The 26,810-nt window shown below is 34.4% G+C and overlaps 2 protein-coding genes across 2 annotated transcripts in view; one reads left to right on the top strand and one right to left on the bottom strand.

Annotated features, from left to right (window-relative positions):
- Window positions 1-497: 497 nt before the first annotated feature.
- Window positions 498-15,621, top strand: LOC125071944 (microprocessor complex subunit DGCR8). The gene is made up of 10 exons (XM_047682388.1): window positions 498-754; window positions 9,149-9,421; window positions 10,076-10,204; window positions 11,161-11,303; window positions 11,391-12,184; window positions 12,638-12,753; window positions 12,892-13,214; window positions 13,521-13,658; window positions 13,774-13,893; window positions 13,986-15,621. Exons 2-10 carry the CDS (start codon window positions 9,163-9,165, stop codon window positions 14,265-14,267), a joined length of 2,304 nt encoding a protein of 767 aa, XP_047538344.1. The 5' UTR covers window positions 498-754; window positions 9,149-9,162; the 3' UTR covers window positions 14,268-15,621.
- Window positions 15,622-19,375: 3,754 nt separating this feature from the next.
- The window catches only part of LOC125071801 (glucose dehydrogenase [FAD, quinone]), a 40,685-nt gene continuing 33,250 nt past the window's right edge, over window positions 19,376-26,810 (bottom strand). Inside the window, exons 3-11 of the mRNA XM_047682188.1 lie at window positions 23,486-23,606; window positions 22,956-23,101; window positions 22,590-22,848; window positions 21,971-22,232; window positions 21,463-21,698; window positions 20,942-21,185; window positions 20,559-20,823; window positions 20,149-20,289; window positions 19,376-19,732 (exon numbers count right to left, since the gene is read on the bottom strand). Of these exons, the coding sequence (XP_047538144.1) occupies window positions 19,643-19,732; window positions 20,149-20,289; window positions 20,559-20,823; window positions 20,942-21,185; window positions 21,463-21,698; window positions 21,971-22,232; window positions 22,590-22,848; window positions 22,956-23,101; window positions 23,486-23,606 (1,764 nt within the window). The 3' untranslated portion in view covers window positions 19,376-19,642. The remainder of the gene's footprint in view (window positions 19,733-20,148; window positions 20,290-20,558; window positions 20,824-20,941; window positions 21,186-21,462; window positions 21,699-21,970; window positions 22,233-22,589; window positions 22,849-22,955; window positions 23,102-23,485; window positions 23,607-26,810) is intronic.

Here is a 26,810-nt window from a genome sequence, read left to right as displayed (position 1 = left end):
AATAAAAATAAGAATATTTTACGACAAAGTACTAGAGCATTGCGCTGGCGCAAATGGCCAACGACAATGGCAGCTTGCGTAGAACATTTAATGGAAACATACTATGCCACACACGCTTTACACGCCTCGTGACTTCTCTGTATGAGCGCGAACTCTTATTTATTACTTATTAGTCTTATATTAACATGAATATATTGGATCTAGTGGGTGTCGCTTGACGGCCTTCCTGGTTTATAATGGTATCTAAGGTATGATACGTAAAATAAAATTTACTAATTTTTTTTTTCATATTAATATTGAATTTGTGTGAATTTGGTTTTTATGAATTTTGCACAAACACTCACCGATCTTTCAGCTATTTGGATAACACATTTTTATAAATTAGCAGTAATAGACTTGGGTCCAGAGCAGTGATATAAATAAAAAAAAAACAGAAACGCTAAATATTGATTTAAATTGTCTGTGATACATTCAGACTTCGATTTTGATAGCTAGTAATGGTGTCTAATTGTCTATAGTTTGAGGTTTCGATTCAGTGTTCAGTGATCAATTTTCTAGTATTCACAATCAGAAAGTATTGAATTTTATGTCGTCAATGTCTAAAAGTATAATTAATTATTAAATTTCTTAAATTGTAGATATTTTTTTATTATTGCGTATCAGAATTTTTAATATAAATTTAGTGATTTGGCGTCCTACTATTTTAAAATATACAACCATATTTTTTTACGTATAAGGCGGCTAACGTGAACAGGTAAGAAAATAAAACTTTCCAATCTTGCAATGCGGTCATTTGGAATGATGTAAATAAATAAATTCCTGAACAAACTTCATTAAATTGTCGCCATTGAGCACATTGCAAAGATTATGCTTTGACGTGTGATTCTTACAGGGCTCACGACTCACGAGACTGACCGATTCTTCTCGGGAACATCGCCGATCTTAATTTGTGGCGGTTTTGCTAAAGACTGAACTTTGTATTAATTATAGTCAAAGTCAGTTTCTCGCAACTTCGCTAACTTTCTTCATTGTAATATGACGGGTAGTTCGCTCAAAGCAACACGGAATGTCTGCATTTAGCGATGGGAGAAATTCAATTGTTAATAGTCATTGAATTTTTACGCTATCGTTACTTGTGGATAATCTTTTGTCAATATGTTCTAATAAAGCTACCCTAATAACATGACAGGATTTTTGGAGAAGCAGTTTTTTTGTTTTTTTATTTTTATATAAATATAAATAAAAAGTTTTTAAACTTTCAAGATAATTCTTTTTAGCTAGCATTTATGTTTTAATAAAAATACTGCTCGTTAGAAATCAATGAAATAAAAAAGAAAAATTTATTTCATGTTAACATATTCTTAAGCTTATATATTGCGAATTGCTTTTACTAATGCGAATATTGCGGATAGATTAGTATTTAATTAGTACTTGTGTCAGACGCATCTTGTATTTTCATTACACTTCATATATTAATTGAGAAATAAATACATTGCATATTGTAAGTAAATAATAGAAAAGTGAAAAACCATAGATTAAAAGTAGATTAGACATTACAAGCTGTTCATCCAAGTCTCTGAAGTGAGATCCACAATGTTAAAAACATAAGATTTTATATTTCATCTGTACTTAATTTTGTTGCTCATAAGGTAATTTTTTTGGACGACTATTATTAACAATTTGCTCGATCTAAATCAATCTATATGAAATTGATAAATAAAAACAATATTTTTTACTACTACGCATCACTTTTGTAATAAATTTATGACCATTAAACAGCAGATTAAATATTTACTCACATACTGAAGGACCTGAAGCATAGTTTAACTTAAACCTTAATCAAATTTGATTATAATTAAATGGAACAATTATCACTTAACAGTCCTTTTTTATCAAGGCACAAGAACAGCAGATATAATTTTTATATATCTATATATACACACACATTTATATAAGTATAATAGATATATAAACTTAAATTTTGTTAGAAAATTTGTTCTGTATAAGTTTAAACTAATACTTAACAAAGTCACAACGTGGCACTAGTGGGGCTCAGAGATATTTTCATTTGTCTATGATAAATTGCAGTCCTGCTCCAGTGTACCATGATGGGATGATTTTTTAATTTACATATTGTATAGTTAAAACTAAACAATTTACTTATGTTAAAAAAGTAAAGGTCATCAACATAGTTTAATCATTAGTAATTATATTTATTCATGAAAGGAACAATATTATATTAGAAGAAGAACTAGATTAGCTATCGAATTTATTTTTATAATGGTTAATGATTTATACTTTGTATACAAAGTTATTTACAAACGGCTCTTGCCCCTTGTGATTGCATTGTGTGCCTTGAGATATCTAGTCTAATCAAGTTGAAATTTAGCATAAATACTATCAATCCCTAACAATATACTTACTTATAAGTATATTATGAATCTTTTATAATGCATACACATAATAATTGATATTGAAATATGTTAATTTTGGTTCTCAATACATCATAATTTTACCTAAAATATACTTTAAATAACTTCCTTTCATTTGGATAATAACAGAAATATTATCTTATATAAAAATGAGTGGTACTCCCTCATGTGGTGAATTTCGTTTTAAAAAAACAAATGAAAGTATACATTTTCTAACCAATGTATTTTATTTAAAAATAGTTTCATAAGTTGTGATGGAAATCATAAAATATTTCAATATTCTTGTTTACTAAGATCGGGGGATTGGAAAGGTACCTTTGCCGTCTTGAGGAACTGGTTCATTTCTAACTAAATCTTATAATTCTTACTAGAAAAAGTTGTTATCTATATTTTCGGAACTTTTATGGCTCGGTGGAACGGGACGTGTAGCATCTTCGCCTTGCGTAACAAAGGTTTCTAAATGATAAGGGAAAAGAACGCTCTTCTGGTTTCTTAAAAAAAACGTTAAGTTACGCGATACTAAAATTAAGAACAAAATAAAATATAAATAATGACAATATCCGTCATTTGACGTCCAATGTGTGCTTTGACGTATGAAAGTTATCTTTATATGGCATGCCATTCAAACCTAAGTAAAATATGTTACTTATCCTGCTTTTACAGTGATATGGTCCATTTGACATATTTCGACATTTATAGGTTATGATAGTTTATCCTAATTTTTGCAAAGATGGTTCAGGTGATCATGTGATCACCTGGTTTGATTCCAAAACCAAAATCGCCAAATTCCCCAAAATCTTGCAACTGAAATTCCAACCCCAGTAATTTTTTTTTAATAGTTAGCTATTTATAAATTATATATTCTACTATGTTCTTTCTAATGGTTTAATATTATTTTCTTATATTTTGTTCCCATATATTTCTGAGTCAAATACCGTTAATTCACTTTTCAATGCCTGTTTATTGCAATATTGAAATGCCTGGAAATTGGAGCCTAGCTTCTGCTGCATACAAACAATTCATCTATCTATTTATTATTATTTTTATTATTTATTCTATGTAATATCTTTTATTTTATTTTAAAAGCATTGTGTGGTGCTCCATAGCTGTAACTGAATGTTCTTATTTTATTTTGTTATATATGATAGATTTACAAGCTGTTTTGCTCATTTACAATATTTTATTAAACAAATGTACAATGTAAATTGACTGTGTAACCGAATGTGCTATATTTTATCCTGAATTTTTTTTTAAAGTATGTTTTACGTTCTATTTACATGGTAAGTTTGTACTTTTTATTGTTGGTTATAAGTTTTGTTGCCAACATAATTAATATTTAAAAATAATTATTTTTTGATTTAGAGATTACAATCTTATACAAGTATTCTGCTATAGTTTAAATAACGTAACAAGAAATTTAATTATTTTATATGATTACTTAAAGTACCAGTGTTCATTCCCTAAGTCTGATGCTCGAATTTATTAATCTGTGGCTGAACCTCTAAGTATGATTTTATTATTGATGCTGATATTGTAAGAATTTCTCTACATTCAGAAATACCTTTGTTTACCAATGAAGAGTTTAAATTCAACTTGGTCTATTATCAAAAACAAAAAATTTTAAAATTATATTATATTTAACTTTTAATAGTTGAAAATGCCCAATTGAATATTTAAATAGGATTGATGAATTGAAAGTTAATGATGATTAATATTTTTTCTGCTTTAACAATACCTCTTGCTGATAGGTCACTTCTAAATAGTTTAGGGTATAAATATAGTATTTATAATAAAAATCAATATTGGAGTTTTTTGGATTATTTTACACCAAGTAGTATAATTATATATTCTAAGCTGAAATTTGGGGTTGGAAATATCTGCGTTTATTATAAATAGTATGCATTTATCGTCGAAATTGTGCACACCTTTAATCATAAGGTTAAACTCAAATAATTTTATGAAATTAAACTATGAGAACATATTAAAATATGTCTCCATTCCCATATTAAATATCAAAAGGCAAGTAATCTTATATTGTAGAACATTAAAATCATGACTCTGAAACCAAAATGTTCGTGTTTTCAGTGTTAATTGTATACTAATGTCCACAGTAATGTATTTCGAATTATGTAGGTTTTTTTTAATATATTGTTTTCTGTTTTTTAGTATCCCGTCTCAAGATATTATACACTATGAAAATAATACTCGTTATGTGACTACACACTGTAATAAATTTTACTGTGAAAAAAGAAATCCATTTTCGAAGTGATTTCTGCAGATTTGTTGTTGCTGAAAATTGAAGAGATTAAATTAAACCTTTCCGTATCGAGGTCCATTTTTGTATTTAATTTTATTTGTAAATCACTCAACTCCCTAGAGCCCGGGTTTACCATAGGGTTCGAAATATATCACACTCCTATTTTATTACAATTTGATAGAGCATTTACAGAAAAAAAAATGTACTTCAATTTAAATGAATGTAGCTGAGTATTGGATAGTAATCTAAATTACGAATCAAATCTTATACAAATATTAATTTCATTGTTGTTCCAACAATCATTTTTTGTACCCAATTATTTAAATCAGATAAAAAGAATGACTAAATTATACGCTTTTTGTATTGTACGATCTGGCAGACCTATTGAATTAGCGTCTTCTAAACAAGAGATCTTAGACTGTATCAATAATCATTGTGCATAATTTTAGTCACGCATAAGACTACTGACAGGAAATTAAAAAAAAAAAGATTTCTTAAAATTTAGATTAACAAAAAAGTACAGATTAAAGTAACTTCCAGCCTCAAATTGGATTAAAGCTTATTTTTTTTTAATAGTAATTAGTTCCCTTAAAAAAATAGGTAAAAGTATTCGTTCAAGAGTTGATAATTCTTGGAGAGAATACTAATTATATAATAAAGTAGTTAAATTAACAAAACATATTATTTCTCATCACTACACTATTGCCATTAAATTGACCTATTCTGATAAGAGAAAAATATTGTTTTTGTTTTTAGACTATTCAACTGTTTTTACGCAGATACACATATACAAATGCATACAGAGAATAATATTGTACATATTTTTCGTAGCATATAAAAAGCGAAACGGGACTGCTACTCTCTAATACAAATTATTTTATAACTTATTGTGGACTCTAGCGAAATCGATTTTTATCTATCACTAACATCAAAGAATATCAGGAACTATATTTGCCCTATATATATTATGGAATCTTTATAACATCGCATAAATTAAACGAGTAATACGCCATCGCGCCATCTATCGATTTATTTTTATTAACTGGCCACGACAGTTCGCGCATTCGAGTGCAGCGTAACGTATTGATTTTGGGACTTGGCGCAAATATCTGAATGTCGAAGGTCATTAAGGTTGTACTAAAATAAATTATATAATATTAGGTCCTTACATATGAAGTTAGCGTTTTATACGGGAGGAATAGGCATTTTTTTATATGCACTTCTTTATATTCTTTTTTATATTCACCATCTCATGGGTAGTTCAATAATCCCTTTACTAAAAAACCATAGAGGCGAGAATCAATAAACGCTTTGAAGGCGGTTTGGACTTCCGCAACGGGGTTGAATTTTTTTCCTTGTAAGAAGTTGTCCAAATTCCGGAAAAAATGGTAAATCTGTTGGAGCAAGGTCCGAGGATTACGGTGGATGTCGCACACATTCCAATTGTAGCTCATCTAACTCAGTGGTTGTTTGTTGTGCACTGTGTGGTTTTGTGTTGTCGCGAAGCAGCACTGGCCTAGAGCGATTGACCAATCTCGGTTGTTTGGCAGCTAGTTCTTCCTTCATGGTTCGCAGTTGCTGACAATAGATACCTGCCGTAATCGTTTAGCCAGATTTTAGAAAGATGTAGTACGACACCGGCGCTAGTCCATCAAACACTCATAAGTAACTTTTTCGGAGTCAATTTTCGTTTATAGCAGGTTCAGTCATTGCAATGATCGCTATCCGATTATCGCACAGTATCCACTTTTCATCACATGTAATGATTCGATTTAAAGTCCCTTAATTATTGTGTCGGTTGAGCAAAGTAACACAGCAGTCGACGCGTGCAAGTTCGATTCACTCAATTCATGGGGTTACCCATCGTTCAAGTTTTTTTACTTTCCCTTTTTGCTTCAAGTGGATTAATATAGTTTTATTACTTACCCCGAAGCCTATAGCTATCTCTGAAGTGTCTTGTGATGGATCCACGCGTTCTAACCAATGGGCCATCTCGGCTTTAAAAAATATTCGGTAGTAGTAAACGAGACTGGTCATTGTTTTAAATAAGTTTATTTCATAAACTAGCCACTGCAGCACGAGGCGGACGTAGGAATGTAAGTCAGGAGTGTGGTATGAGATGCGACATTTTTTCGGCATCTTATTCTTAAACATGTAGGTAAACATCCTTTATATTCTACACAAATTCGAATATTAAAACATAGTCTCTTCATATACCTAGAAGCCAACGATTTTCTGTTATCTCGACAGTACAATTTCCTACAAAAGAATTCCATAAGAGATCTTCTTGTGCATGCCACGCACATATGGGGCAAGCATATTGATAATTTGGTTGACATAGGATTTATCACCCTGGATATCAGATCTTTTGAGTGAACGATCTTTAGAGTAGCTGTCTGTCGTTGCTCTACTCGCCTCTCTTGATATTTTAGTAGTATTTCACCGGATTTTGTTGTCTGATATCTAATATCAGATCTTTAGAGTAGTTGTCTATGGTTGCTCTTCCGATTTGATGACTATCAATGCCTATTTTACAGATTATAATAAAATAGTAATTATTATGATAAATGTAATATCATCTTTTTAAAACAACTATAACACTCATTCACAAATTAAAACATTCACGATTTAAATTTGTACTAAAATAAACATAGTAAAATAAACTACGATGTGAGCTTAAGTGAGAAATTTTATCATGTAGTTTATAAATCACTCTGTGGGCGCGCTTTATAAACAAATCCCTCTCATCAGTTTTTCATAAAACCCCAAAAGGAGTATACGTTCAAAAAAAAAATTAAGTAAAGGAATATAATATCCGCAGTTGTTGTCTCTAATTGATAAACGAAAAAATATCATGACATAAATATTGGTAATGTGTAATTAAAACAATTATACATCGAGTATATCGAAGAAATACTCCCTATATGTCAAACCGAGACTGGTACTTTGTTGCGCTGGCGTCATGCGTGCGAATATTTTTACTGAGATAAATGTATTTATGGAATCATTTTAAAAAAATCGTATTCTTCTATTATATTAAAACTCTACAAACTTTAACGAAATACACTTTTATTTTATTAAATTTATTTTATATCTATAAATAAACAGTAATAATTGACGAATATTGTATATAGTAGTAGAGAGTTCTGTAAGCTGTTGCTAATTGCTTATTTTTTTAATTATATTTATCACAAGCTTTTATTTAATTTACGTCTCACTGTGTGTGATTACAATATTGTAATTTATTCATACTTGTTTCATAGTGACAATATAATTATATAAAATTTATATTCACTGTAGTACATGACTTGAATGAAAGTTTGTTATTTTTTACGTTTTAATATTTGTAATACATTTTATTTTAATGTCTCTGAATGTGTCCTTTTAATTTTATATGATGTTATTCTATATTATTTATATGTTAAATATCATAAACAATCTTTATTAAAAAAAAAAAAAAATCCTTAATTGGTTGAAACTTCTATTGCTGCACAAATTTGGGTATATTGAATTCAATATTTACCATAAATTTATAGAATTTTTATCACTTATGAACTAATTAATACATGTTTAAAATACATTTTAATAAGCGTTATTGTAAATTAAAAGATAGTTTAACATATAAATAGAATAGACCGATATGTATGTATAGCCTATTCCAATGGAAAAAGGAGTAAAGATATACAGACCTTAGATTTATATAGATCTGCTATATTGTGTACAAAAAATGGTTCATAATTAATATATCTTTGTTTATAATAACAATCCATTTAAATACTAATTAATTTAACTACTTAGTCGATATTAAAAAGGCATTTTTTTCACGAATCCATAACGATTACCTACCACAGATTATTTAAGCTCTCGGCCAATGATGTGATTTCATTTCAAGGTCAAAGGTGTTTATTTGTCTTTACTCGTCTTGCTATTGGTTGAGGCTGCTAACTGTATTACGTATTTTTGTTTAATTATTTTATATAATATGAGTTGCGTATTCTTCTTGATTTTTAACTTAGGTTATTTAAACGTCAAATATTATGATGTTACAATATGTTGTCTTTTGTTTGTTTTGCATTCCTCTGAAATCGGTAAATTAGTTTTATATAAATATTATAATTTATTTTATTATTATATTATTACTATCTAAAAAAGGAACTAGTAATACAAAAATGTTATATAAATAATAGTTGAGGCTTTTAAAGTTGTAAACATGAAATAGCCTGTATAATTTGATATATCCCACTGCTGGCCCAAAACCTCCTCTCCTTTTGGAAGAGAAGGTATGGAACTTATTCTACCACGTTGCTCCAATAATGGTTTCATGGATCCAATCCGGATTGGTGAATTAAATGGGAACTCGTCCAATGGGTAGTGTGGATGCAGGCTTAACTCTGGATAGTAATAAGTAACAAATCAAAAGTCTTCAAAAATATTTTGTTAAACAATTCCATGTTTTTAGGAAAGTTATTAACAATGAACGAAGAAACGGAATTAGCGCAACCGCCTGCAAAAAGACAAAAAATAGAAGACGAAGATGGTACTGCTGACGTTACTGAAAATATAGATTTCACAGAAGATGTTGCGGCAACGGAGGAAAAGTTTAAAGTAGATAATAAATACGAAAATTTTGTAACTCCCGAGGAATTGGAGAAACTTAAAGAATTCAAAGTGCTCGATGAGGTGAAGTCTAATGATGGAGATAGCAATGCTGACGATTCTGATACATCTGAAGGTATTATATTTATTTAAAACTATTACAAGAGCGCCTCTTCTTCTAAGTATATGTATTTTGTATTGCGTAATATAATAGCTATTTTCAGAGCCGATCAATCTTATACGCTATTTATTTTGTCGCAATGACGTTATTAAAAACACTAAATTAAATGGATGTTTTCTCAAAACTTGAAAGTATTGTGGAATGTTATGGTACCCAAGTCGAAGTATGAAGTTAATCATATTCTTACACATTTCTGAATTTTAGTGGTTTTGTTAATTATCTTATTTTACGTTAATCTCTTTTTAAATGCCTTTCTCAATATCCTAATTTGGTATTACTTTGTTTTGTTTGACGACATGTAGCGCTTTTTATAGATTTCGTGGTAACCTTAAAAATAACAAACTTAGTTTAAGGCCTATTTACGTTTTTGTAAATGTTGGAAGCCTTATTGATTCTCCTAAATAAATAACAGTAATAGACACTTTGACAATGCGGGTTTTTGAATACATAAATGACAGAATTGAATCCGACGAATGCATTTTTCGACACGATGTTATATACGTGAAATTTGTAAGTCAACTAATATTATTTTACAAGTTATGAAATCAATACTACATATGTTAGGTTTAAGTTTAATTTCAAATGGTAGATATGGTGGTTATTTTATAGGCAAGTCTGAAGAATTGCCGGAGGAGGAAATTGAGAAGATGTTGGATGAGAACTTACCAGAAGACTTTAAAGGAACTCGTAAGCCTAAAGATAAACCATATGTGACTCGCACAAAAATCTTCCTAGAAGGTAATGATAGACACCGCAATCATTTTTATGGTTAATGTGTATCGTCAATTGGAGTAAAGATTAACAAACAATTCTGACATTTAATTGACATGAAATAATTGGTTAGGATTTGAAATAGTTTGTAGTATACATTATAGATATAAGTTGAGAAGATGAATATAAAAAAATAAGATGAATATAGAAAATAGAACTGTTACCGCACTGCTATATTTGTTGTAATAGGCTATTTGACAATGCGAAAAATAAAGTGTCAATCAGTATATATTATGAGTTTAAATATGGTTATTTATTAATGAAAGTTGAAAATAATAATTAATTTATTCAAAAATCCATAAATAAAAATGCATTTTTTTAAACATTTGTCACGTGACACAAAACGCTCCTGATTGGTCGGGTTTATGATGACGTCACTTGCTTGTTTGCCTACTGTATGTGGATTATATGTACCACAGATTACAATACCGGCAAGTGACGTCACCGACCCCATTGCTGCGCCATATTATCAAAGTAGCGTTTTCGCGCTCTATTTAAATATAGAATTTTTAATTTGATATTTTTCAGCAAATATGTACTAGAATTTAAAAAAACAACTTTTACTGGGTTATGATTATATAGCCTATTGTATGTAATTCTAAGATTTGTTAATCTTTACTCATTTTTCGTTTAGAATGAGCTGTAAAAGTACTCTTTGTATTTCTTTGTAATATATTTACACAAGTTTCGTATGAACATGGTTACAAATAAAACTTCAGCATTATGAGGACCGAATCTGATTAAATTGATACTTCTTTTTTGCCCAAGTTAAAATCTTTATTTAATATACATTGAAGAGGTATTATTGATTATCAAAAATCTATATCCGATTCGGTAATACATATTTCAGATCTGAGGAGAACCGGCGAAGGAAACGGAGGGATATTTTTAGGCATGTGAATAAAGTAAATGTATTTTTACAGAGAAAGGTATTAATCAATTCGAAATTCTCCCGTTGGACTGGATGATGGTCCGGCACTATAGTGGTATGCCGTTGTACATGCATCGACCTACGCGGGTTTGCACTCTGTCGAAACCATATTTTCTTGGAAAGGGTAACACTAGGGTGAGAGGAATTAATATTTAGATTAAATAATAAATATAAATTATTCGCGCTTTATTTTATATAATATTGTAATAATATTTTTTACAGCGACACGATATTCCCATCAGCGCCATTCCTTGTCTAGCTTATAGACGCGCTTTGGAAGAGGAGGAGAAGCAGAAAGAAATAGATCGTCGAGTCGAGGAACAGATTAAAAATAAAACATGGGCCAGAGAAGGCGACAACGCGGTATCCGAGATTAAGGCTGTAGACCCCCCTAACGACCGTGAGGCTACGAAAGAAAGCACCGAAACATCCGCTCCTGGAGGCAAATGTCCGTTCAGTCATATGAACGGGACGAGCGACGATGTCTCGAAGGACGTCCCGACCGAGACCCCAGCTCGAGCCTACAAGGAATCGACCGACGATCGGCAGCCCAAACCGTCGGACGAACATCAGCCCAAACCGACGGACGAACAGCAGCCCAAACCGACTGACGAACAGCAGACCGAACAGTCGGACGAACAGCAGATCAAGCAGTCGGACGAACAGCAGACCAAACAGTCGGACGAACAGCAGACCGAACCGTCGGACGAACAGCAGCAAATACGGATTCTAGACACGATCAAAGAGGAAAACGACGTGGAAGTGACCGAAAGCGGAATGAGCGAGGTAGCGAGCGAGGCAGTGCCGAGCGACGCCGGCGAGGGCAGCTCGCTGGCGGCGGCGGCGGCGGCGGCGGCGGGGCGCGCCGTGCAGCTGCCGGACGGGCGCGTGATGCCGGCGCCGCGCGTGGAGTCCGTCGACACGAGCTGGAAGACCCAGCACCTCACGGCCGAGCAGATTCACGCCTACTGCAAATCGCTTTTCAAGTTTAAGACCGTCAATTTTATGCATTTTAAGTGAGTGGGAAGATTTCCATTCCATTCCGTTTATTAGATGATGTTTATGTTAGGAAATTTAGGATTAGACGAGTGTGTAAATAGTCTAGAGTTACTGATGCATATAGCCGAGATGGCCCAGTGATGGGAAAGAGAGAGAGAGCGAGAGAAAGAGAAACTGATTAAAATGTCGTGGTTCGAATCCAGCAAATGCCTGCAACTTTAAAAAAAAAAATTAACTATGCTCACTATTCATCAGACTACGCTACGACGAATAAAATATTCTCACCAGAAACAAATTAATATAATTCGATGGAACTGCATGCAGTTAGCTTCGTATCCTAGTCTTCGACAGGTAAGGGCGCCCTGGCCCAGCGACTGAACAGACTCACAAAAAGACAGAAAAAATATCAATTCGACTAAAGTATATTAAATGTGAATATGACGTATGTAAAGTTTGGTTCAATTCTGTAGCCGTTGGGCGGATCGACGTAAGTACACGAAGGCGAGGAAGGCTCTGCAGTATCCCAAGCTGCCCGAGGGGACGAAGCTGATCACCATACCGGCGACCAGCTCCGGACAAGAGAACGGTAATGTATTCTTCCCCTTCAATCAAATGTCACAGGTAATACCACACAATACACATTGCACGCACGTACTATCCCGAGCTCTTGACGGCGATATTGGTATCTCGGTAAGGTAGTACAGCAGCATGTCGCGTGTCGCAGGCGCGGGCGGCAAGGCGAAGCGCGACTGGGTGATGAACATGAACGGCTGCAGCTACCTGTCGGAGTTCCACGAGTACGTGTGCCGCGCGCTGCAGAAGCAGCCCGTGTACGAGTACAAGCAGCTGGAGAACGCGTCGTCGCCGTACCAGGCCACGGTGTACATCGGCGGCATGCAGTACGGCGTGGGCCACGGCTCCAGCAAGCGCCAGGCCAAGTACGCCGCCGCGCGGGCCTCCATCCAGACGCTCATCCCCGAGATGCGCCAGTACCTGGAGCCCGAGCAGGCGGCCTGCGCCAAGGACCCCAAGGAGCCCGACTTCAGCGTGAGTGGCCCTTAAACTATCACATACCACAAGCCCATCCAAGTATGCCTGATATAGACAGATCCGTTTCAGCTCCCCCAAAAAGATTTTTAAGAGACTTTCTGGGGCGCCTCACGGATTGACCAGGACATTATCGGCGTGGCGCCTATTTATTTTTGAAAACTTTAATCTTATAATTATTTAATTATGCATGCAGCAAATGCGCAATTTTTTCACAAAAAAAATATGTCCGTAAGAATTCTACTATTCGGCATGTGTACAAATGGCGCGACTGAATGCTCGCTAAAATTGATCGTACGTCTGTAGTTCTTTGACTACGTGGGTATCGAGGATCCGCGCATCGCGGAGTTCTGTGCGGCGACCTGCGAGCCCTCCCCGCACGCTATTCTGCTCACTTGTCTGCTGAGGAACTTCGGTGCCGGCGACTGGCACGTCAACACTGAGGTAGACCGCACACACGCACGCACTCACACACTCACATACATACATACTTACTCACCCACACACTGTGCCGCGCGAGTGTCGGGTGGTGAGGCTGACCAGTGTCTTTTATGTCCAGATGAAGAAGCTGGAGTATCAGAAAATCGAGCTGACGATGCGCGTGGGCAAGCACACCGCTACCGTCGTGTGCAAGAACAAGAAGACCGCCAAGCAGCGCGCCTCGCAGGCCATCCTGCAGGTAACTCGTCTCGATCCCTTCGCTTGCAGGAGACTCGACTCGCAAGAGTCAATAACTCTGTTTTATTTATCGATCGACATATTTTTATCCAGGCGCTTCACCCTCACGTGCGCTCGTGGGGCTCGCTGCTGCGCCTGTACGGGTCGCGCTCTGTTAAGAGCTGCAAGGAGAAGAAGCTGGAGGAGCAGCAGATCACGCTGCTGCAGGACAAGGCGCGGCACAACGAGCCCAACTACGCCGTGCTCGAGAAGCTGCGCAACGAGATGCGCAAGCTGCGCGAGCGGGACGAGTCCGTCGTGCCCATCGGCACGCTGCTGCTGGCCGACCACCTGCCGTCGCATTCCGCCTCCAACCTCAACAACGTGGACTTGTAGCCTGGAGCGGTGGCTGCCGCTCCGAAGTTTACACCACACGGCTCCGATATACCCCATGCATTTAACCCCGGAGCTTCGGAGAAATCTTAGACAGATCTCAAATCTATCGAAAGGTGCTAATTACGCCACGAAAAATGACTGATGAGCTATGTATAGAGTTTAAAAGGCACTTAAAAAAAAACAATAATAAATTGATATTTTTCGCATATAACAAATATTTCGATATGAAGTATTTACCATATCGTCCCGATGTATAGGATTATTTATATCGACTGAAATAGGAAGTAGGCGCGGTACGTTGAAAATGTCAAACATTTAAAATTGTACAAAAGCGTGGGGCCTGTAACGTACACTATGCATTATTATACATTTAATATTAAAAGCATGTAATGTACTATTAACATTTCGACTGTAAGTTAATATTCTTTGTGAGATCTCCGTTCGGATAACGAAAGCGCACAAAATCTTCAATTTAGTAGACTTAAGAATTAAAATGTGAAAATTTAACTCGATAGACTTGTATTTTGAACTACACTTCGATTACACTATAGATGAGGATCACAGTTACACGTATTCGATAGTTAAGTATTATATCGTGAAAAGCCATGTGTCGAATGAAATTCTGCCACATGTGCGGTACAAGTTCCAAGGCTCAAGAGGAAAGGACATCTGCAGCTATGAGAAGAAAATATTTGTTTGTAAGGCTTTGTGCAAGCCCGTCTGGATAGGTACCATCTACTCATCAGATATTTAACCGCTAAACAGCAGCACATAGTATCGTTGTATTCCTGTTTATAAACTCATGTGTATGTACGACCCAATTCACCTTAATTTACCGTCTCGTTGTTATTAAATTCCCGAAGGACCAAAATTAATTTTAGTTTATGTCGATAAACTCCTAGTACACCCGAGGTCTGGGAGTTGTCAACAAAACCGTAGTGGAAGTACTTTCAGCCAAAGGTCCTTTTCCGTTATCGAATTACGAGACAGTGATCAGGGAGGGAATAGAGTGTACACTACTATGTCCTGTCCTAGACGGCTAGTTTGTCTAGACTATAGAGATTGAAGATATGTCTACTGATGTCCTCTCAATATAAAGGAGTTTGTGTTTTAGTCATTTGGAGCAGGTGTTGTGTCTGCCTGCACGTCTAAAATAAATAAGCAAAATATCATTATATTTTTGCATTATTTATTCAATGTAGTAAGATACTTAACATTAGTGAGTAACATACTTATTCATCTCAAAGTAATCGAGATCAATATTAGTTATATAGCATTAGCAGCCCGTAAATGTCCCACTGCTGGGATAAAGGCCTCCTCTCCCTTTGAGGAGAAGGTTTTTGGAGCATATTCCACCACGCTGCTCCAATGCGGGTTGGCGGAATACACATGTGGCAGAATTTCGTTGAAATTAGACACATGCAGGTTTCCTCACGATGTTTTCCTTCACCGCCGAGCACGAGATGAATTATAAACACAAATTAAGCACATGAAATTTCAGTGGAGCCTGCCTGGGTTTGAACCCGAAATCATCGGTTAAGATGCACGCGTTCTAACCACTGGGCCATCTCGGCTCTTAGTTATATTGAATGCATTAAATTCAAATTAGGTATAAGGTACTCAGTACACACTTAGAACGTTTGTATAGCGGTTATATATTGTACACTAAACACTCTTGATGTATCTTACGCAGTACGTTATACTAGGGTTTAAATTTAGATCATACATTTATCAAACAAGTAGTTAGAACACTTGTATCTTAAGCGATTATTTCGGGTTCAAACCGAGGCAAGCACCACTGAATTTGCACGTGCTTTGTGTTTAAAATTCATCTCGTGCTTGGCGGTGAAAAGGTAAGGAAATTTCCATGTGTCAGATGAAAATCTGCTACAAGTGTATCCACCAGCCCGATGATTGAGTATTATAGACGTTAAAGCGTAACAAACATATAAAAAAACTCATTTTCGCATTTTAATTATTAGTTAGGGTTACTCGTTTGTCTTTTTCGTTCTTAAGTCAAATTACTGATGATAGAATGAGAAGATTCGTTGTGTAACTATTAATTCGCTATACAACGCCTATTGGTAAGCTTGTAAGCGTAAACTGTACGTGTAGGCTATAGAGTAAATTGTTAAGGTATTACTGTATATTTACTCATACAATATATATAGGTTTACTTGGTGGTAGGTCTGTCTGGATACCACTTATCATACCGCTAGAGAAACTACCTAGTATTGCTGTGTTTGAAGGGTAGGTACCTAGTTTCCAATGTTGGTTGTGCATTGGCGATTGGAATGTTCGTATTTGTTACAGCGTTAATGTCTATGGACGGTGGTGACCACTAATTGCATTTGACAGTCGTATATCTATTAAAAATAAAAATGTAATCAGTTCAGTTAAAGTACCAATAATTTATAGTTCATGACCAATATGTGATCACAACGACTAATTGAAACGTATTTGACGAAATATTCCAATGAACTTGTCTCGCGTTCAGTTTTACGATAAGTTGTACTAATACTTGAAATATAAAGTATATTATTATTATTTATAATTATTGACGTTTGTCGTGCAATAATAATAATAATAAAATCAGACGGGATTAAATGTTTTTTCCGATAAATAATTTCTTGAAATATGAACCAGTATATTTTTGTACGCGTCTTATTATCTCTAAAGATATAATATATGTGTTGCTTAGATTATAAATCTAAAGGAAAATGGACTCCACGAAACATTAAGGTGAAGCAACAAAAGCGAATACATAATCAAAATCTGTATTCGCGTTTTTTTTTCTCATTTAATGTACCGTGCGCTCCATCTGTTTATTGTTTCATAACCTGAGATGTTCTGGCCAAAAACGGTGCTTCGAAAATCCTAAAAATTGTTATTATTTTATGTGTAATAATATTGTTGTATAAGTTAATTCTTATGAGCTTAAACTAGTATATTATTAAATAAAACTGTAGTAGTTAAGTGCAACCTTAGTCGTAATGTCGCAAAATCTCGCAGCTGACTCATACGGCAGCAGATTCTGGGGTCCTGGGTTCAAATTCCAGGTCCAACCCAAAAAACGCTGCTTTATTTGTGAAAAAAATCTCATTAGCATTGCGGAGCTTTCAAATAAGCAGTTTTACAATCCCTTGCATCTGAAAGCACGTATAATTATTGGCTCTATGGCTGAATTTTCTCCAGTTGAGTCTGATGACCCCCCACCCCCCATAATATTACGAGTCTCTTGAGAGTACTTGTGGTCTATAATGACTGCAATGGTTAGTCTCTATTAAAACCGGTCGCAGAGACTGTAATCAGTCTGGAGGATATTATCATCATAATTATAAATGTTTAAATGTAATTATGTATTTCAATAATTTGTCCATTTCCTATCATATATTGTCTACTTATAGTATCCATATATACAACACTAATTCCGAACGATAAAATTGCAACATTGTGTTATTAAAAAAATAAAAACTATTGTTATTAACAAAGAGGTAATGTTACTTTCATTTATTTTGTATAGTCTGTTGAAATTAATCGTAAACGTATTTTAAAAAATCTTTCAATATTTACTCTGTCTCAAATCGATTGAATGTTATATTGTCTTTTAACTCAGATAATCCAATGTATTTTCTCTCATAATAAAATATTCGCTCTATGTACACGTTTGTTTCATTTTGTCCGACAAAAATCATGCTGCGTACGGATTGGTAGATACTCAAAAAAAAAAAATCCAATAATAAAATTTGTATATATGGAAAGTCATAGTGACGTCATATCGACAATTGCAGCGCCGATACTTTTCGCATTAGAAAAGTTTGTCAAATTCATCGCAAAAAAGGCACTTACGAAGTTTTACATTTATGTGTCAAAACAATTTAAGGTTCTTGTACTTGGGACTATAAGGTTAATTTTTCCGGCGCTATGTCCATGGGCAATAATGACCACTTGCCATCAAGTGGCATTTGTCTGGTCGTTCTATTCTGTAAACGATATGTATTAGGGTCAAGGAGGCAGGAAATTTTAATAATTCCATAATAAATACCACCCACATTTTATAATAAATTTTATTTATAAATAATTCGTAAAAATATTTTTAACTATCTTAAATTTTAATTACGTCCCCATATTTTGTAGCTATTTTTTAATTTTTTATGTGTCCAAATTTTCATTGCAGTCTATATAATATTGTACATTAAATTTAAACATTGAAAATTTAAAATGATGACGGTCGTTTCTCAACTTTCCTTCAACCTTTCCAACATACATTTGTTTATAATGTTCGGAAAAATATTAAAAGTTGAGATCTGCCTTTACAATTTCCAGACGCAAAGTGGCCTCCAAATTATTATTAAGATTTGTTCATTATTTTGTTCGTTTTGTTGAACACTTAACAAATTTTCACTTAATCATAAACCTGTATGTAACCTTAATTATAAAAATTAAATCCTGCGCAATCCTTGCTTTTATTAATCCATCTGTTTTTGTAAGTTTTAGCATCTTTAATTGTTCTGCTTCCTGTACGATGTGTCTGTTAAAAGCCGACAATGTAGTTTTGTTTCTTTAATTCAACGGGATAAAGACATAACCTTGAACGAGCGTCAGCATCTCTCAAAGATGGCTTTGATTCAAAATCAATTCCGATTAACAAAGTGTAATATTATTATGCTAGCGAAATCCGCAGCTTTACGGATTTTTAATTCAGTTTGTGACAAAATATTCAAGAATTTGTCTGTAACTCTTTATCTCTCAACGGGTAGTCTACGTCCGTCCTTGGGGTGAAAGCTTACTTCATACAAAATTTTATGAAAATTGATTCAATAGTGAAGCCGTGAAAATTTGTAGATAGACAGTGTTACTTTCGCATTATAATATTAGTACAGATAATTTTTCACATAAATAAAGTTTTAATCTATTTAATTACTATTTGTACACAATATAATTTATAATTAATAATTCTAAACGATCTAAACTATGACATGTCAAAACAAGACACATCCGGTTCTAGAAAAAAAAAATACATTAATTCTGGCGTCAATAAAATATCCATAATAATCAATATTTTTAAAGATAAATTTATATTCTTAAAATACTCTTGTCATTGTTGCTGCTTTAAATATTTTATTAAAATATTCTTTAACATTAATTAGAGACATTCGTCTTCGTTGTGTAAGACGTTTTTGAGTTTCAAAAGTGTAGATATATTGCATTTAAGGATAACTCGTTTTTACGTCAAGGTTCAATTTATATTTGTAGCTTAATTTAATAAATTCTTAAACAAAATGATGTTTTGATCGGTAACTACGGTAATTCACTAAGTATTAAGGTAAGTATTCTACTAGTGGTGACGACATATGACTAAAGGTGGGATTACATCAGGCCCAGCGTTGCCAGCCTGGGTATCGGCTTTCGCTGACTGACAGCACGTTGGATACCCCTCCCTCGTTATTGAGAGGGTACGGAACCTAGCAGAGAGAAAAAAATATAATAAATGTATAAACTATTGTGTTTATATAAACGAAATTATTGAAAATATTACGCTTTTGTGTAACCTTTATCCTTCTGGATGTGCTAAAAGAAATCTGTTTAAAGGGATAAGGATACCTTTCAAATTTCGTTTTTTTGGGAAATAATTATCTTCGTAAATACTTCTTATGAAATAATAGAACTGACATTTTAAAAGTAATATGTAATGAATACTTCGTTGTAAAACAGTTGCAGTGTTAAAATATGGAGATGATTCTTATTCTTGTACGATTTATGACGATCAAATAAAAATATTGACATTAGTTTATCATTGAGTGAGTCACTGCCCTAAAAATTATGTGATGTAGTCAATAGATACAATACTTAATAATAAGGAAACGGTAAAACGACTCACGGTAGTTCCGCCGAGCCAACGTTTCTTAATAAAGTCTGCGGCGCGTTCACCGATCATGACGGTGGGCGCGTTGGTGTTGCCCGACGTCACCGCCGGCATCACGCTCGCGTCCGCCACACGCAGTCGGTCTATACCTTGCACCTTTACAACAACATTTAATTAATCTTCTGCTCTGGTCATGTTTTTTTTTATAAGCTTTTATTTAACTTCGTTTGTTAGTTTTTTATTCGCAGATAAAATTTTGAAACTGAATTTTAAATCAATTATACCCAAATCATTAGCTACCGTTATCATTTTCATTTTAGGTGGACTTGAACCAAACTGAAGAAATAGCACACTTTTCAATAGAATTTTTTAATTAGCTCGATTAAATTCACAAAATAACAATTACAATTGATTGATGGCGTTACCTGTAATAGGTTATCCACGACTGCAGTGGGATCGCCGCGGGGCCCCATCTTGCAAGAGCCAGCCTGGTGGTTCTCTGGTGCGGTCTGCATTCGCACTGCGCACTCCCAGTACGCATCGCATCCGAACTTGAACTTCTCACATCCCTTAACTGGGGTCTTGTCTAGCTTCATGCCATATTTCTTAAGAGTTTTCGTCTCCGATAACTTGATAGCGAATTTAATGCCTTCAATCAATGTTTTGACATCGTCAGGATGAGTGAGGTAGCTGAAAATAAGAGGATCGGTAAAGTACATTCAATTTGAGCTGTTATGGACGCTTATGAACGCACGTAAAAATATTAATCACAATTTAACACATTTTACACAAAAAAATAGGAGCTTACTTTGCATATATTTTCGGGTAAGCGAATGGATCAGAGCTTCCTATCTCAAGCCGTCCCCGACTTTTGGGATGTAAAACGGCGGGGAACATTTGCACACTACGAGAACCATCTCCAAGTTTTTCTCCCACCATGCCCGTCTTTGCACAGTCTGCTAGGAATCCACCGAAGAACAACTGCACATCTGGATTGTCTTCTTCAGGATTCGCATATTTGGTGTTTATAAGTGCCGTCACTTCAGAGATTCCTGTAATTTTTATTTTTTGTGTAATACGATGTACTTGGCGAGCTGACTAGTGCTAGTGTATGTTGTAATGGTATTTTCAAAAGCTTTATTTAATGAATATAATTTTTTATACTTGTCAAGTAAATAACATCATGTTTCAGAAATATTTGAATTTTATAAATATTACAATTTTATTTGGATATAGAAAAAAATTATTAGAATTATATCTGGTATAAATTAGGAGGAGACGCAAATAAAGTGCTTCATTCAATAGTATTCTTATAATCTACGAGCTGACCTGTTCCAGACATGAGTCCATCTCGGAAAAGCAAATACTCCATTGCAGTGGCCCAGTTGAGGGGTGTTGTGTTATTGTCGTTGACGTGGAAGTTGAGGAAGTGGGCAACATGGTTATGGAGGTTTCGCCCCACTGCAGGAAGCTTGTGTACAAGGCGTACGCCTGCTCGAGAAAGCACTTCGGGATCACCTATACCACTCAGTTGAAGGATCTGGGGAGACGCTACAGCACCACCACTGAAAATGAATATTGTAAGTCAAAACAAAAGTCAGCTGCGATCTACTCTGGTTATTGAATAGATTTAAAATATGATATTTTCATAATAGTTTTTTCTTTGTATACGAAAGTTTGGGAATGCTCATAAAATGTCACCTACGATCTACTCTAGTTATTGTATAGATTTAAAAAATATATATATGTACATATTTTAATAGTTTTCTCTTTGTATACGAAATTTTGGGGATGCTCATTATCTGCTTAAAATTGTGAATCTCCTAAAATACTTTACCTTAAAATAATTTCATTGTTGGCAAAGATAACTTCAGTTCCACCGAAACTATTTCTTACTTCAACGGCATATGCCTGTCTCGTTGTCTGGTTTATGAGAACCTTGGTGACCGTAGCGTTAAGCATCACGTGTAGGTTGGGGCGATTCTTGGCTGGTCTTAGGAAAGCGCGAGCCACACTTAAACGGGAGCCATTACGATTTGTAGTCTGTGCGATTGAAAAGCCAGTGTGAGCCTCGCCATTTAGATCTCGAACTTGGTATCCTGTAATGTTAAAATTGTAGTAATTAAAAACTTTATAATATTATCCCATTAAAATTGATATCATTTCTTATTGACTGTCTCATTGATTTAATGGCAATTTTTTAAGATTACAGCCACGTCAAGTCAGGTCAGGTTCATAAAAAGTTATTGAGTTTTATCGAGAAATTTTTTAGGCCTAGAATCTGGCAGTGTTTAAACGAGGAGTTTAGTTAGTGTAGTTTACCCATCTCAGAAAGTATTTAAAGACCGTGGTCCTGTGCTCGAAATCTTTTCGGTAGTATCGGATTCGTCTTTCAAATGATTAGAATGAGGGTACAGAAAGAGCACTTATGTTAGCTAACTGAAGTTAAAACTTACCTAATTCCTCTCCGGCTTTAATAATACTGTAACTCAGAGGTGGATGGTAAGGGAACTGGGATACTGTCAACGGCCCTCCTGTGGCGTGGTAGCCCTTGTCCATCTCCTCTATCTGCTTATTATCTTCGGATTTCATGAAATATGGAAGAACTTCCTCATAGGACCAGCCCTCGTTGCCTGCTGCTGCCCAATCATCATAGTCTTTACGGGATCCTCGTATGTACATCATGCCGTTCATAACAGATGTCCCACCTAAGACCTGGAAGAAATTAAAATATACGTAATTTTAATATAAGTGATTGATTGATTGATTTTTTATAAAATTATAAAGGTGTTCTATATTTAATATACTATAATATAGGATACCTTTCCTCTGGGCCAGTAACATTTTCTGTCCTTTTCACTGAGACAAGCGGCTGGTTCAGGTTCTGTGTGATATCCCCAGTCGATACTCGATCCAATAAAGTTGAGGAACATTGAGGGAACCTGGGCCCCGGTAGGTTCGTCGAAGCCTGTCGATGCGTGCTTATTTTGTACTTATATTTTTTTAACTTAATTACAATTAATATATCAAAATTAATCTTCGTGCATAAGATCACAATTAGAGAAGAATAAAGGAAATAGTTTATAACTATAATAGCGATAAAATAGTTATATCAGAAATCATATCAACAAATTTATTTATAATGCAAGTATTACACTTTAATACTTATATTCATTTTAATTTTACTTTCATAATTAAAAATAGAACTTGTCGACGTTGAAACGCCATTTTTTCACGAGGTCATAAATACCACAGATTATTTAGATCTCTACCAATGATTTCGTTTCAAGGTCAACGATGTTTTTTTTTAAATTTACTCATGCCATTGTAACTTTACAGATAGTTCACTGACCAGCCTCTAAAAGTAGTACTCTCCATTCCGGCACCTCAGAGAGTCTGGACGCTACCACTGATCCCGCAGACCCGCCGCCTACTACTATGAAATCGTAAACCGAGTCCATGTGACGACGGTACTGTAATAGAAAATATATACTTTTATTAATAATATTCAAGTTAATTAATTCAAAATTGAAAATAAAACTAAGTACAGAATTAAAAAAAATGATGTCCTGGTGTTCTCACGATGAATATGTTGATGAGTAATCTTAGATTATGCATACTCTTTGGATGTCAACTCTGATCTTTTAAATTTGGAATGTTAATATTTGTTCAGATTGAATTGTGTCATATTTATTTATTTCGTATAAATCATTTGAAGGAGCAACATGTCTAGTTATCTGACATAATTTATGTATTTTATATAAATTTTAATTTAAATTCAAAAATGTTTAAGTTAAAATAAATAGTTTTCTAATTAGTTCTTAAGTGTCTTTTTGGTTTGAAAGTGATTCCATTAGTCACATCTACCGTTCAAGAGAATATAACCAATAATTTTCAAGACAGAACAAGCTGTATAGCATATTCGCTTACGCCAGGTAGGTTTTTTTTATTGAACGAGCATGTGCATATAAGCAATATGTACCATGCTTTAAACCACCACTAATATATGACCTTTGGTGTTTCCTTTGTGCCTGTGACTGTAGCTTGGCTGACTCAAATTCGAAATTAAATAGACCGATACAAAGTATTGATTTCTGGTGGTCTATTATTGATTAAATCTACCCAGCATACACTGGAGCAGCAAGGTAGATTGAGCTCAAAAATATTTTCCTCAGGGGGAGGTAAATTAATCGCACAACTTTACTGTTGAAATGAACATTTTGACAAATTAATATTCGATATTTATGACATTTGCAAATGCCTATGCACGTTACAGTGTTTAATGTGATTAAAATTCCCACAATATCATCCTCCTGCTCTTATCCCAATTTACTTGGGGTCGGCGCAGCATGTCTTCTTCTTCCATACTTCCCTATCTGAGGTCATCTCACAAGTAAAATAATTTCCAGCTATATCATCTTTCACACAATCCATTCATCTTTTCATTGGTCGTCCCCTTCCTCTATATTCATCCACGTTCATGTTCAAGATCTTCCTCACAATATGTTTCTCATTCCTCCGCATAACATGCCCATACCATGATAGCCGCCTTCCACATAGCTTCTCGCCTATCAGTGCCACTTTCAAACTTCTTCTTATGTACTCATTCTTTACTACTAATAACTTTAGAATTGATCGCTTTGAACAAAATATGCAAATTTCATATCTCACTAAGCGAGTTAACCATAAATTTGAAAGTTTTATGATAGTATTTCTAAAATGTTGTATAACGTAATATTACATTTGAATAATAATGATAAATATCAAACATTCGAGTAATTATTTTATCTGTTAAGTTTATTTCCGTAAAGACACTTCCCGGCAATTGTTTAATTAGTTTTTAACAAAAGATACCATGAATCTTAATAACGCAATTTATTGTTACACCATAAATATGAAATTACACATTTATTAACGACACGCGTTCACACGATTATCAGCGCAAGATAGCTTTCAGACCGTGAGCATAAAATTATCAAAAACAACTTTGGAAACGAACTTAGCTCTTTGTAACTGTAATATTTTTTTAATCGTTCGCATGTGAATACGTATCTGCTTTTATTCTATTCTCTTATAATAGACTTACAAGGACTATGCGTGAAGGCTTTGCCTGAATAATGCCAAATATATTTTCTCGTTGTGCAAAAAACACTTTGAACGAGTGGGTTGAATGAAGTTGAAGATAAAGGAGGTGCTGAGATTACCTTCAAATTAAAACTAGTGTCCGACCGAAACTGGTTTTTACGACCGAAACCGAAACCGAATTTCGGCAACGGTCTCAGTTTCGGCCGAAACCGAAACCGAAACTTGTTTACAGGAATCATGCTTAGAGGGAAAACAGAGAAAACATAATGTTAATAATCGGTCTTCTTTAATTTTTCTTAAAATCACATAGTTTTAAAAATGCGTTAAATAATAATTTAAATACTAATTTAAGTTGTTACCTAATATCTCAATAGTTATAGGTAGGTACTTAATATTTAAGTAATAAATAAAACAATATAAATCACATTTATCTTTAAAACAAATTAACTCCTTCTAAACTTAATTCGTCGTTTTGTATGACACTTCAACAAATAACTATAGCTAAACTACTAAATTATAAACTAATCGTAATATTTCAAAACGCGTAGACTTGATTCTAATAATTTCAAGCAGCAATCTATATTTTTTATGTCTTATTAATATTCATAGTTAAACAATCTTATATTATAGGTATATAATATAAGATTGGTTTTATAGGTAAGAAACAATAGTTTATCAAAATTTTCGCCTCGCAGATTACTCCTTCTGTCTGAATAAATTTGTCGTCGACTCGTCGGTGGAGCTGATAAGAATTTCAGTGCTACCTTTCTCAAAGACAGAAATGGACTAGAATTCCAGTGAGATTTATCATAAGCGTCCCAAAGCCCTTCCGCTTTATCGGGAGACGATATTCTATCAACAAGATGGCTGTGATTCTTCAGAATGTCAGTTTTCACTTATTGTATAACTAACATCGTCCGTGTAAATCCTCAACTGGTTTTCTGTTTCTAAGGTGGCAATGTAAACTTCATCAGAATTCAGATATGTGCCTTTAAATCTTGGATCCCGTAATGTTGCAGTTATTAGTTCAGGCTGTCCTTTGATGTATGCAAATCGTCGATTCCTTGATTCATGCAACCGTGTTTTCATGTTTTTCATTATTTCACTTTCATTTTCGTCTCTAGTTTGCAGCTTCCTATTTAATAGTGATATTAAAGGAATTGCAAGGGAAATGCATGCGTTATCATATGACAGATCAAGTGTAGCTTCATAAAAAAACTTTAGTACCTCAGTAAGATTCTTTTTAATATCCCAGTCCGAACTCACAACAAACAAAACGCATTGGGAACACAAGCAAGTCACGACTTCTAATCATGTCAAGTTTCGGTACAATTACCACTCCTATTATGACCGAGCACAGCGCGGCAACTCCCGAACGTAGTTTCGGTTTCGGTTTCGAGAAACGAAGTTAGGTGAGCGTGCACGACAACTTCCGAATTCAGTTTCGGTTTCGGTAAAAGTTTCGGCAAAATTTGGCTGAAACTGAAACTGCTGCCGAAACTTGATTTTTGGCCGAAACTCGGCCGAAACCGAACTTTCGGTCGGACACTAATTAAAACAAATGCCTAAATAATTTCTTTTGACAATTCGGA

The sequence above is a fragment of the Vanessa atalanta genome, chromosome 20, assembly GCF_905147765.1.
Source record: "Vanessa atalanta chromosome 20, ilVanAtal1.2, whole genome shotgun sequence".
Classification (NCBI taxonomy): domain Eukaryota; kingdom Metazoa; phylum Arthropoda; class Insecta; order Lepidoptera; family Nymphalidae; genus Vanessa; species Vanessa atalanta.
Note: the sequence above shows the minus strand (reverse complement) of the source record. Positions and strands in the feature narration are given on the sequence as shown.